A 13,718-nucleotide genomic window follows, 5' to 3' on the forward strand; every position below is an offset into this window, starting at 1 on the left:
CAGTGCCATGGTCCCATTTGTCAGGGGAAATTCCACATTATTAAAAAAAAGTAGACTTGAGACAATCTCCTAAATGGACCACCGTCAGAGTATTTAGCAGGTTTCACTTCACACAGCAATACCTTCTAGTGGAATTAGGCACACTGGACTTTCACTAGGCAGCCGACTAGCCGCAGTGGTATTTCTGCAGTCCTTACCTCGGCGTTCAACACAGTGGATCTTTCTAGGAACTTGCTGTCTGAACTCCAATTGCTGAAGTGCATTTTCATGATCTTTCTGAGGCAAATTTCATGGAAGTGATCTCTAACCAAAAGCTGAAACGATCCCTTCCTTTTCAGATTCTCTCTCATTTTGAAATTACAATTTCAAGAAATGTGTGAGAAATTTAGCATCACTCAGTCTATAACTACCAAGTCCATAAAATGAAGACAGATCAAGCTGTGTAACACAATGCTACATTCTCACTTTTGATTCCCCAGAGCACTTAACTATTTCTGCTTTTGCTTTGAACACAGTGATAACCTAATTAGTATGACTGGATACCAACATAATATTCCTCAGTACGTATTTGAGCCAGGATTTAAACTTTAGCATTTTTCCCCATGATTGCACTTATTCTTTCTAGCACAGCTCATGGATGAGCTCATTATACTAGCAGCCATTAGTTTATCATAGCATAAAAATGCAAACTCACTGATTAATGTGTCTTGAAATAAGTAACAAAAGATGACAACAGGAAAGAAACATGCCCAAAATTTGACCTTTTTTTCTTTCTGTTCATAGTTGTATATCCGTACATTCCTTACATTGCACATAGCTTACCATTCCAAGATAATCCACCCCAGTAATTCTAAAACTCTGAAGCAGTTCAAAGAAACACAGACCCTATATAATATACTGCACAACAGTTAAAAAGGGAAAGTTAGCTCTTCTTTCGCTTAGTGTGCAAGTCTTGCAGCCAAAGCATCCCCACCTGAATGAGGGGTCTGTAATGCAACTGCCTAACTGAAGCCCTGGCATGTGTTCTAGGAGACTGAATTTCAACCTAGTAACGAAGACTTACTCTACTAATTAACTTTGAAACAACTAAGCTTTCGTTACAGAAACACGTAATGCTTCTCTCTTCATTCAGTTGTGCTTGGCTCAGAGTTGTTTTGTTCACTCACACCAGTCAAAGAAAAGCATGATACAGTGAAAAAGTTCACACCTACTTGATGATAGCTTCATGGGAGCGATAGTTCTCACACAGCAAGATCCTGCATGGAAATTCTGCAGGGTAGTGCTCATAGAGCCGATCAAGCAATGAAACATGAAGGTTTCTTTCCCTGGCAAATTCACTGTAGACAAAAGGACTGAGCTGTAATAGACACACACATACAAAGAAAATGTAACTAAACATGTGGACTTGGAATTTCATGCTCCCAACTTATGTATTTTGCATCAAAACAAAAATGAAACCTTACTTTTACTGTACATTCATAGTTGGAAGACATATGCCATGGCTATTCCATAGAAATGCCCATTCCTACTGTAAAACTGACAAAAGACCAGCATGCTCTTAAAGGAACAATAGAACATTCAGCAACTATGTAAAGAGGAGAGAAAAACCCCTTATATCTAAGTTTTTTCTTGCACAGATGAAAAACTCAAAGCAGAGAGCTGTTTGACAAAAAGAAAAAAAAAAAAACCAACAACAAAACCAAAACTATGTTTTGAATAACATTATACAATTAATCTGACAAGCACTTTACAGTTAAGTTACTACCACAAATAGTACAGATCAGAAAATATAGAAATTTGTAACACAATTTTAAAAAGTTAAATAGAAAGTCGTTGGAAAAACTAAAACCCAAGCGGCCTAGTTACTATTACACTAAACTACTACTGGGCTTGTTTAACAATAAAAACATCATCTATTACAGCAGGAAAAATAGAACGAAAGATGATGAAAAAAGATTTTTAAAATTAAATTTTAAAATGTAGAAATTAAGCCAATCTATTTTGTCATTCTGAATACGTATGATTCAGATTCTGAGTTTGAGTTTCACTTCAGATAAATATTAGTTTTACAAATTTAAATACTGGATACCTCATAGAGTAGCTTCCGTAAGAACCTGAGCTACAGAACAGCTCTTTACGCACGTAGCCTGAGACACACAGGCCAAGTCAAGACTCTAGCCATCCAGCTGGGCTGATGCGATCTAGCCTGAAGTGGTAAGAATTCCAATCTCTTAAAAAGCACTTTTGAGATCTGTATTTAGAAAGCTCTATGCCAGACCTTGGGATTACTATGATCATGACTTGATATGATCTAGTAGTATTAAATCACTGGTGGCAACACTGCTCTAAGTTTATTACTATACCAAACGCAAACATCCACTCTATTGCTATTGTGAAATGTCAAGAGAATTAAAGGCGAATCTATAAAAACAAATAAATCTGGCCTAAATCAACAAAGCAAGTAAGATTGACTTTTCCAAGCATGCTTTCTCATGCCTACAGGCTGCAAAATGACATGCATAATCAGCATTTTAAACTATTCTAAACTCTTTAAACGAAGCAATTCCTAGGCACATCACAGTAACATCAAGGCACTGGTTAGTGTCCATTTCCTATTTCTTACTTGTTCAAATCTTTACCAGATTATGATGCTTCTAATAAAAAAAAAAAGAATTGTCTAAATCATAATACACATGCTCCGTATTCTTAAATTCTTTTAGAAATCAATAGGGAATACCAGTCATAAAAAGTAGGAGAAACTCCTACCCTGACTGTAATAACAACTATCCCTGTATCTTATGCAAATAACATCCCTTGAATTTTCCTTGGCTTCCCCATCTATTATATGGCTGGTAAAATTTATGCGTCTCCTTCTTCAAAATGGAATTTTACTTGCGTAAAGTTCAGTGGTTGAGTGGGCCCAAATCTGTTCTATCACAGATTTCCTATGTAACCTCGGACAACTCACACACTTTGTGCTTCAATTCCCTTACTGTAAAATAGAGACAACAGCATATTCTCGCTTAGCAGAAATACTGTGAGTCTACGTTAGAGATTGAGGCATTCACATACCACAGAATTTGGGGATTTGGAGCAGATAAATACAAATATTATATAGACGCAGTTTACATTCAAAAATTCTATAGCTCTTACCTGCATATGGTCTCCAGCCAAGACAACTCTTGTGTTTTTATTAGCTAATGCTAGGGGCATAATAGTTTCGCACTCCATAGCTTGCGCAGCTTCATCTAACAGAATGTGTGTAAAAAAACCTGTAAAACAAGAGATATCAGCAAATAAATGAAACTGGAAATATGATAAACAGTGATAACAATACAAGAAATTGTACTGAAAGTTCTGTATTCTGATAGTAACCAAAACTAGAAAAAATTCAGTATGGCTTATACAAATTAATTTCTAGTAACTACTAGAAACCACACAAACAATTTTCAAACCCATCAAATGGCCAACTGATTGACAGTGACGTTAGCAGCAGCCCACAGATCTGCCTCCTCCTTCTGATACACGTGAAGGTAAACAAGTGTTTTACCTGAGCTGTCCTTATACCAAGAGCAAACGTCTTTTGGCAGACCTCCCTCAGTAGGTTTCTCAAATCTGAAAATCTTTCCATCACCATGAGGCTTGAAGAGCTTTGGATAATGACAATGAAAAGGACCTCCTCATGTACTTGAGTCCTATTAACTATTTTATTACTAAATTTCCCATTAAAATTGCACACATACCTGAGCACTTTGCTGGTTATGGGCTTTAAGGAATGTAGGGGGGAAAAAAGGAACAGAAGTTGAAGGAAAATTTAAATTCAATCTTACGATAATATTGGACCAAAAGGTTTCTTGAGGGGGGGAAAAATCTATGCACTGGATAACATGCACTTGAAAAAAAACTGGGCCACAGTAGACATATTTTATGAAATGTAAATTCAGGATAGGTATAGAAGAGAAGTGGTTTTATATATTGATATATAAAAGGTATATATATATATATATAGATATATATTAAGGTTTAAAACAAAGTATTAGAGGACTTAGTATACCATCCAATTAAGATTACATACATAAAAATGCAGCAATTTTCTTTGGAAAACATCAATTTCATACAGCTGCACACACATTACTATGGCATGACTGTACACAGCTGATTGCCAAACAAAGCCATTACTTCCATCTAAAGACCTGAAAACATTTACCATAAATTCCATGTTAGTTTTCTCTATTGCAACAAATGCCTAAATGTAGCCATAAAAAATTAACCGTAACAACTTCTGTAAAGAAATTCCACATTCTCCAAAAAGCAGATGGATTTCATTTGGAGATCAAGCAAACAATAAACCCTAAGCAACCTCTGCCCCCCCCCCCAAAATCAGTCTAATACATTTCAGTTTCAAAAACAACCCTAGAATTATCACCTTAACATAGCATGGGTTTGTATGTGTGGGAGTTGTTTGCAAAGCTAAACAATTCACAAAACAAGAAAAAAGCTCTCTGTGTGTATTTATGCTTACATGCTCCACTGAGTAATGACCTTAATGAGCATAATATTCAAAGTCAGAATCTCAAACAGAATTTTCCCTCCTGGATCTCAGAAACACCAGATCATAGATAGTACTGCTTATTTATTTTTTTTTAAATAAGGAAAAAATAGAATAAGCAAAAGGTTAATTTGAATGCCAGCAATTTATAGCTTTGTAATAAACATTTATTCCTAAAAAAAGAGACCATTTTAAGATTATCATTGCTTACTTTATTTTTTAACAGTTCAAAGGATTGGGTAAGGAACTGAGACTAGTAAGAGGAAGATAATTCTCAAAGCATGGACACTTCTTGTTTAGAAATTATCTTACCTGGTTCTAGATCCAGTTGACATAGATACTGTGATGTATTTAAAGTAACAACTACTACTCGTTGCTTAAGAATGTCTTCTTTCTGTGGCATCTGAAAGGTGGAATGTGTGCTTGAAATCAAACAGTACTGATGCACAACTGGGTGGACAGTCTTTACCCAGCGATTTCTGAAATATACCCTAGAAAAGAAAAAGGGGGCTTATTTTCTATACTCTTTGAACACAGTGACAGCCTAATATTTCAAATGCTAGTATTCTGTTTTCTGATAAATAAAAGCGATCTTCAGGAAGCAAAACATCACAACTGTGCAGAATTACACGCTAAAATGTCTTGGATTTACCTTCCATTATTTGCTGCAGTGCAATACTACATACATGAACAGTTACCAAGGATTAATTCACATAAGAAAATCTGTTAATTCTTCGTACATTTAAGTCCTGTCACCCTCACATCAATGTCTATTTCATTTTAAACTCTCAGTAAACTAATTTTAAAGAAATATTTCCTGAGCTGAAATATAAATATAGCCCATAGTCTCGGAACTGACAGAGTTGCAGTGGTCTGCACATTTCATCAACTGCAGCCATAGAATCTTTAAAAAAAAATTTTCAAAGGACATTAATAAAATCCTGTACTTCGTTTTACACATACTATCTGTCTTCTGAGTTCTAAGAACCAAACAGGAAGTATATTCATCTTTTTATCATGCAGGGCTGTAATTATGATACGCTGTATAAAAGAATGATAAAATAGTGCCAAAAAGGATGGCTAGAGTCTAAAATATCAGGACGTTGTCAGCAAAGCACTGGACTTCAAATATCTTTCCATGACACAAGACAACTTTAATCACCATATCATGAGATCAATGATGAATTTGTCTTAAGAAGTGATGAAATGTTACGGCCAGTCTAGCTAAATGGAAGAGGAACAAGGAAGACACAAAGAGTATGCCCCAGAAAACAAACAACTCCAGAGAGATATATAGAAATATACCAAACCACACTAGCTGAGGATCTGGATAATGACGTCAAAGGGCTTCTCTATGGAGTGTTCCTCAAAAATGTGTCTGTATTAAGTAAGAACTGTGAATCTAAGGTGGAACCTTAAAACTACAGGAAACTATTGTACAGATATTACTATTTAGAATTAAAGTTATTTTAATTTATTTCCAAAGCAAATTAAGATGAAATGATTTAAACTAATTTCAGTTCTAAATAGGGGATTTAATGCTGTTTGGTTTATCTATTCATTATTTATTGTCTTCTGATTAATTTCTCCTGTGCCCATATTACAAATGCCAAATCATTAATCAAATATTTGGAAAAGTGTAATTATGCACCCAAGTGCAAAACATGATTGCACTGGCTGGACTTTGGATATCACGTGTCCACCCACGTTTGAAAATTACAGCTCAGTTCCATATAACGTGAGAGAAACAATTAGGATTATAATAAATTTGGTTTGTGAAAATACAACGTCCATTTTGGACAATAAGCACAAAATGAAATGCAAAGAGGTGCAAACGCACTGCAGTATTCTGAATGGCTTTTTAATTTGACAACACAACCAACCCAAATTGACACTTCGTGACCAAAGGAAACTCCAGTTAAGACTGGGTTCAGTGCAGGAGCAAACAAAACACTCCTGTTCTTGGAACAAGAACCTTCTAATGTCACCCCAATATATTTATTTCTTATCAGGCATCAAACTGATAAGCTTTATTTGATAAACTGTTATTATACCAATGTAACAACACAAAGTCACAGCCTAATAGCTAGAACAAGGTAGTAGGAGCAAGATAATCCCTGCTCTATTTATCCCAGCCATTTCAGTCAGCTTTTGTATGATTCAGCTTCTCAATCTTAACTGAGGGTAATACTTACCTACCATCTCACAGGAGTACTGTGAGGATTAGTGAGTTTATTGTGAGTTTATGTTTGTAAAGCACTTTGAGATTCTTGGATGAAAGGTGCTATTGAAATGCAAAATATTATGGTTATTAGACATTATTATACCATGCACTGTCTTTTATTACAAAAATTCAACTATGTGTGACTCACAGATTGGCTGACAGCATTTCAAACTGCATTGCTGCTTACCCATTAATTTCTTTTATTTTGATGTGAGATCAAAAAGGTATCCCAGAGCTATTATTCACCACTGGCATAAAAACACCTGACAGATGCGACTACTTCAAAAATGTCATGATATAAGTAAGCCACACAGAACAAGGGATTTCTTTCTCAGGTGCAATTTGGGCTAATAAAATCTCCTGTAATTTCATTATTAGTTTTTTTTTCTTAAAGTTAGAGGAACCCATTACAAAAATGGGTTAACATTTTAAACAGCTTAACACAAATCATAACGTTTCACCCTGCAACATACCCTTAACTTCTGATTAAAGAAGTTTCACTGGCAGTGAAATTACTAGCAAATACATAGAGAACCCCACTGAAATGGAAATCCCTGAAGATTATAGATTAGGGACTCAATCTTCCACAAACAAAAGCACTGAATATATCCACTGTACTTACTAATGCTGGGTTAACAGGCACAGAATCTGCATTTCACATGGAAATTCATACCACTTTTATTTCTAAATGTGGCATGTGGATATCTACAACAGCAGCCTTCATTTCTGTGGACCTCTAGCCAATGAGCCAAAGAATGGAACAAACTGTCAGCTAACCTATCAGCTTTCTTTTTTGACATAATGCTGGAATTTTGCCCAAATATTTCTATTAAATGTTAGTCAAATTGAGTATTTCCTAATCTTTCATGTTTTGTTTCCATTGATAAATTTCCATCAAAGTATCAATTTGTACAATAGACTATTTGCAAAAGTAGTGAATTTATATCAGTAATTAAGATTCACAATCATTTCCTTGTTCATGTTTCAGGCTGGGATTGCACCTAAGTCACTTAAAATACACTTCTAAAAGTTAATAAAGGGTGAGTCTAGAGGCAGAACCTCTGAGGGAGACTAAACAGAGTTTCATTTGCATTCCTGTCCTACAAAAGCAACTTCTACTTCTCATGACTCCTTACAACAGAGTGAATGGGGACTAAATTTAAGTTCTTCAAAACTTCTTTTCCCTGTTCTGAACTGGAAAACACCAACTCCTCCCACTTCTTGATAAAGAAGCCAGGATTCTCCCTTCAGGCTGTGCTCCAAAGAACTCTTCTTGGATAAACTCCAATCCCAGCTCCTCAGATTTTGTGCAGTTATTTCTCACCTGAAATCCCTCAAGCAAAAGAACAAAGAAGCTTAGAGGAAAAAGAATCTAGCAGTCTCATTTCATGCCTCTGTTAAAAGACCATTAAAAAAAAAAAATTTCTAAGTAGTCCCAAGAAGCCTAAAGAGAACTTTAAAAGCACCTGATTTCCCTCTTCCATTTCTTTTGATCCACCTCCAAAGAGAGGCTCATTCTCACGAACAAGTATGTTCCTCGGGATGCAGAAAACATGTGAAGAACCTGTCTTACAACCTGAAAGTTAACTTTCTTAATCAATCTTCCTTTGAGTATGGCATAAGATAGAAGCTAGAGTTTCAACAAAAAGGTAATTGGCTAAAGAGGCATTTATTTTACAAACTAACATTTGATAAGATAAATTAATACCATTTTCAGTATGAGAATTTTACTCCAGGCGATTTGGAAAAAACGGCAACAGTCCTTTAAAAACTGTTGGGTTTTTGTTTTGGGTTTGGGGTTGTTTTTTTTTTTTTTAATTCAAACTCTGGTTTGCTCCAATTGATTAATTTTTATAGCCTGGGTATCTCCTAAAGCTAGTAGCCACATACTAAAGCTATCTGGTTTCAGGCCACATGCAGTACTTACATATGTATGTTATAATCAAAATATTTTAAAGATGAACTGGAGAGGTTTCAGCTGAGATATTTTAAACAGGATCAACTTATTTTCTGACGTTGCTGAACTGATAGTGAGCAATAACATGTTTAGGAATAAATAAAAATATTAAAGATACAGATAAAAGCAGTATCAACCTCTTTCATTTTCCCCTAGTATTACATACAAAACCAGCGTATGGATACAACTAAATTTGAAATACACAAGTAAAATAATAGTAATAAACAGTAGATACCTCAATCACTGTATGCCCAGAAACATACAGAGAAACCGCTGCTATCTGCTTCCTAGGTCTTGACTGGAGTTTTTAGGAGATGGTGATAATCTGAAGTATCTAGCTACAGTGCCTACCTCAGCAGCCTACCTCCTGAAGACTCTAGCAGTTGATGGAGAGAGACAAGCAATTCCACAGAGTAAAAGGGTATACAAATTAGGAGCCAATTACTACCTCTTACTGCTCTGACTCACCCTCTAAAGGTGCCTGCTTCTCCACACTTAAAATCAAGTGTCTTAGCACCTAACAGAAGCACTTAATCGAAGGCTCTTTCCTCCTAACTGTAGGTTAGGGCTGGGTTTTTTTCTTTCAGAAACACTTCTGCATTAATTTGTATAAGTATAACAAAAATGTTTCAATGCCAAGTTTCTTCAGTAAGAGTCAGGTTTTGGAGCGTGCCCCTAATACAGTTGAATCATCTAATCAAACCCAGAGGCATTTTTTTTTTTTTCTGGGTACAGATTTGCTTATGGGCATCAGGACTACGAGAATTTGGCCTTCAGGCTTCACTGGTATTTTATTTAGGTGCAGAACTTAGACTCAACATAAATTCTCAGCGTTCATTCTGACTGCATTTTCCAAAGGGCATAGAAAGTTATTTTGTTAAGAAAAAGTATGAATTTATAACATGATATTTAAACAAAAAAAACCCAAACTCTAGGCTTCAAACTTTTATGTCGCAACATTGACAGGATAATTTATTTAGTGCATATCTCAGCCACAGAAATTTACAGAAATACTTACATAGTTCTCAGTACTCAATGTTAAATAATTAAGCTTCCCTTCTTTAAAAACAACATAAATATTACGGTGCTCCCCACTAAGCTATGGAAACATTTTTAGCAAGGATACTATTCAGCCAACTCATCACTTGCAGAGTAAATAAGGAAAAAAAAAATCTACAGCAAACTGTTCAGCCATTTCGAAACACATCAAACTCTGCAAGTAGCACATCCAGCTTTGATAATTAACTGCTTCTACTCCACTTGATGTTTCCTTTAAAATACTGCAAGAGGCTCAGAGCACCCTGTTTAAACTAATAGTAATGATTTTAATTTGAAAATATATGTTGACAACAGTCAGTAAGAAAGGTAAGAGATCCATAACTGATTTTATGCTAGGAGTCTCACATAGCTCTAGCTTTCAATTCAGATAAATTGACCTTTAACTCCTGCCAGACCAGGTCGACATGCAGTTAGCTTTCAAACATATGCTTCTCAATTATATGTAATATTTTTTATTTGAAAACCTACATACTTGTGGATCCATAAATATATATACACAATTCCAGAGGTGCCTCCATTTTCTAAAACTAACTTTTCATAGAGGTATCATGACTATTTGAACATCATACAATCCACAGCAGCACCTTCTGAAGGATTCATAACAAATACTATGACAATTATACTTAAATTCAAACATTCAGTGACTTTTGAGTTGTGTGCTGTAATTTTCTTGGCAAATATGTATATATATTTTAACCATAAGAAAAATATCACTTTTGTTTATGTATGTTTTTCATAAGTATTTCTGAGACTGGACTATACAGTTGAATACAGCACATAAAAGAAGGTAGCAAAAGCCTGGAAACCACAATAAAACTGCATTTAACTTTAACTCCTTGCTCTGTTAAATCACGCTTCAGTATTCCCAAAAGTGTCAATTAGACACTTTTTTTTTTTTCCCCACCACAAAATTAAGACACCATAATGCTTTTCATCACAAAGTGCTTTACAAATCACCTTAAGACAATCTGTGTTAAAATACAACCGGATCAAAGGTAACTTCAAAAATAAGCTGCTGCCTCTTCCTTGGCCAGACCCTCAGTGTCTGTAAAATGTCACATGGCAGCTAAAGCCAGCAAACCTAAGAGAATTTACACCTGTTGTAAATCTAGCCCTTCCACATAACTTCATTGGCTTTACTGACATTGCATAAAATATAAGTCCAAGACGGCTTTTAATAGCTAGTAAGTAAACACACAGAGTCATTTTCTTGGTAATATAATAAACTCACACACTGGCATTCAGAGAATGATGCCCATAATTTAAAAAAATATATACCAAGCTAGCAGTATACATCATATATTGTGATTACTGCGCAAAATATTCCCAGGAGCGGGTTTCTGCCCATAAATAAATCCTCCTTAACTATTTCTATGCAAGCTTACCCTCCTTGCTCTTAAAGTTTCCACCTCTTCTTCATTTGTTTCCTTAACTGATTTCCGCAAAATACCCATGGTAAGTACATTTAATCACATACACAATGACTTCAAACTGACTTATCAGAAGAGGCCAAACTACTTTCACATGATTCTCTAAATATGTAGCTCCTATGACATCAAAATTTTTCTTCAAAAAGCCAGGTGAGTAGCCCCAGTTTCCAAATTATCATTGTAAGTGTGAGTCAAAATTTTCTGGAACTAAAATACAATTCAAGTTCATTTTATTTTATCATAGTAGCTTTTAGAGGAGCATATCAAAAGTTTGCTCATTAGGAAAGACACATTTATCAATAGAATAATAAAAGCTTAAAAAAGGATGTCTTTATTTTTATTTAACAAATGACCCAAAATTATGTTGACAATGTTTCACGTTCCTTTTAGTCTATGTTTGTAAAAGCACTGCTGGTAATGCCAATATGCTTTTATGTTTTAAAAGTTCTTTAACCTTTTTTATAGACACCTTTTCTTAAGAATAGTATTTTATAGATACATAATAAGCCTTAAAAAAATACCTGAGAGGTCTTGCCTGGGGATTGCCTGCTTCTACATATGGATGTAAATAATCCTTTATGTAGAGATCAGCAGCACTATTAGAATGGGTGCAAATGAGAATCCTGCTGGAATAAATGGTGCAAATAAAAAAGCAATGAAGAAACAGAAAACAATTCAAAGCAGTAGAATACAAAAAAAAGGAAACAGTGGCCATCTTCCTGCACATCTGTCTTAATGAAACTAGTCACTAGCCTACTGTAGTTTGCATGATTCAGCCCCTTAACTCAAATCCTTCAGTTATGAAAAGATTTAAAGTTCAAACAGTTTTTCAATAATTATTTTGTGATTATTAATCTAGACTTGATTTTAAGTAAGGAACAGCTTTTATTATCTAGCATACTGCAAAACTTTCCATGTCGAGCAAATCACAGTCATTCTACATATTGTCAGTTTTCATTAGTTTTGTTCTAAATGGAAAATACAGGCTAAGACTATAAAATTACTTTATCATTCAAAACAATGACGGATGACTTGGGTTTTGTTTGTTTTTAAGCTGGATGGAAATTACTATATTTCTACCTTTCACTTGAATTTAAGTAAAAAAAGTACATCATCTCTGCTAATCAAGTATCGCTCTATATTTAGTGCCCCATCTCACCTAGTATCCTGTTGTTGGAGTATGTGCTTGACTGCCTGAGCCAGAGTGAACGTTTTTCCCGTCCCATAGGGACCGATGATAAGAACAGGAGGCAGTTGTATTGAAAGTGGAGTAGTGATAGCCAGAACAGCCTCTTTCTGCTTAGCATTTAGTCGAGGGTCCAACTGCTCATCCCATTGTCTGTACAAAAGGAGGCAACAGAGTTTAAAAACAGAAGCTATGACAATCTGCTGTCAGTCTGAAATGAAACGAGGTAAGATTTCAAAAGCTTTAAAGAAATTAAAGAGTCTATATGCTGCTGTATTGATTGTGTCATTCTGAGGCACACTGAAACAAATCAACAGATCTAGCCAAACAATCACATGCTTTAATCACAAAACTTTTATAATATTTGCAATAAATCAGTTGGGGTTTGGGTTTTTTTTTCCCAAAAGGAATCTAACTACTTCTCAATTTACATTGTCTCACCTAACAATAATTAACCTGCATAGTACACATTTTAGAAAAAGTATATGCTGCACCATCACCTGATAACAAAAGCAAGTAGACATACAATGATCTTCTACTATTACTATGCAAAATGTAACATTAGTTATGTTTCTTCCCTGCAGTATTTACATTGTCAACTTTAAAAGTCAACAGTTATACAACCTCAGGGCTTGGTAAAAATTATCTACGATGAAATTCAATACTAAATAAAAAACTAATGGCTACCAGTTAACTACAAACTTCTCTTTACATTTTTTGAGATCATTAAGGCACATACCTCTAACGGGAAAGCAGTCTGAAAAAAAAGGATTTTTGCTGTAACCAGCTAGTGATACCAGCATTAAGAGGAAGATGTTTTCAGAAAATTCCAATGAGCATAAGAGGTTAAAGATTTGTAGACACAGTTTTTAATATTCCCACTGACAGATTCAAAAGTAGACATGCATAGTAAAAAACACCTGTCACTGCTGCACATATGGCCATACTTTAGTAATGTGATCTGCTTTGGTACAAGCACTATGCTTCTTACAGACTGGGAAAGTTTCTATTCAGTACTAGTTAGCAGCAGGGAGTAAAATCAAGAGGGAATTGACTGAATTCCTAACTTTTAAGACAGCTATGAACAACAAGCTGGCAGGAGACTCTAGGAAATACTGGAAATTAATAAGGATGTAAAACAAAAATAGAAGAAAAACAGAGGGACAGACAGTTCTGAGTCAGTCAGAAGTACTGAATCTCAAGGTAGGGCAAACCAAGCCACCAGATGGAAAAAAACATGTTCATTACACTGACTTAAACTCAATTACAACCATTATATATATCCTTTATGTGTATAAAAAAAATATAAAACC

At 35.0% G+C, this 13,718-nt stretch overlaps 1 protein-coding gene across 1 annotated transcript in view; it reads right to left on the reverse strand.

Annotated features, from left to right (window-relative positions):
- Positions 1–13,718, reverse strand: part of HELZ (helicase with zinc finger) — a 73,277-nt gene that overhangs the window by 29,446 nt on the left and 30,113 nt on the right. The window contains exons 13-17 of the mRNA XM_009323671.1: positions 12,379–12,558; positions 11,741–11,842; positions 4,862–5,040; positions 3,154–3,272; positions 1,212–1,357 (exon numbers count right to left, since the gene is read on the reverse strand). Of these exons, the coding sequence (XP_009321946.1) occupies positions 1,212–1,357; positions 3,154–3,272; positions 4,862–5,040; positions 11,741–11,842; positions 12,379–12,558 (726 nt within the window). The remainder of the gene's footprint in view (positions 1–1,211; positions 1,358–3,153; positions 3,273–4,861; positions 5,041–11,740; positions 11,843–12,378; positions 12,559–13,718) is intronic.

The sequence above is a fragment of the Pygoscelis adeliae genome, unplaced genomic scaffold (assembly GCF_000699105.1).
Source record: "Pygoscelis adeliae isolate BGI_AS28 unplaced genomic scaffold, ASM69910v1 Scaffold75, whole genome shotgun sequence".
Taxonomy (NCBI): domain Eukaryota; kingdom Metazoa; phylum Chordata; class Aves; order Sphenisciformes; family Spheniscidae; genus Pygoscelis; species Pygoscelis adeliae.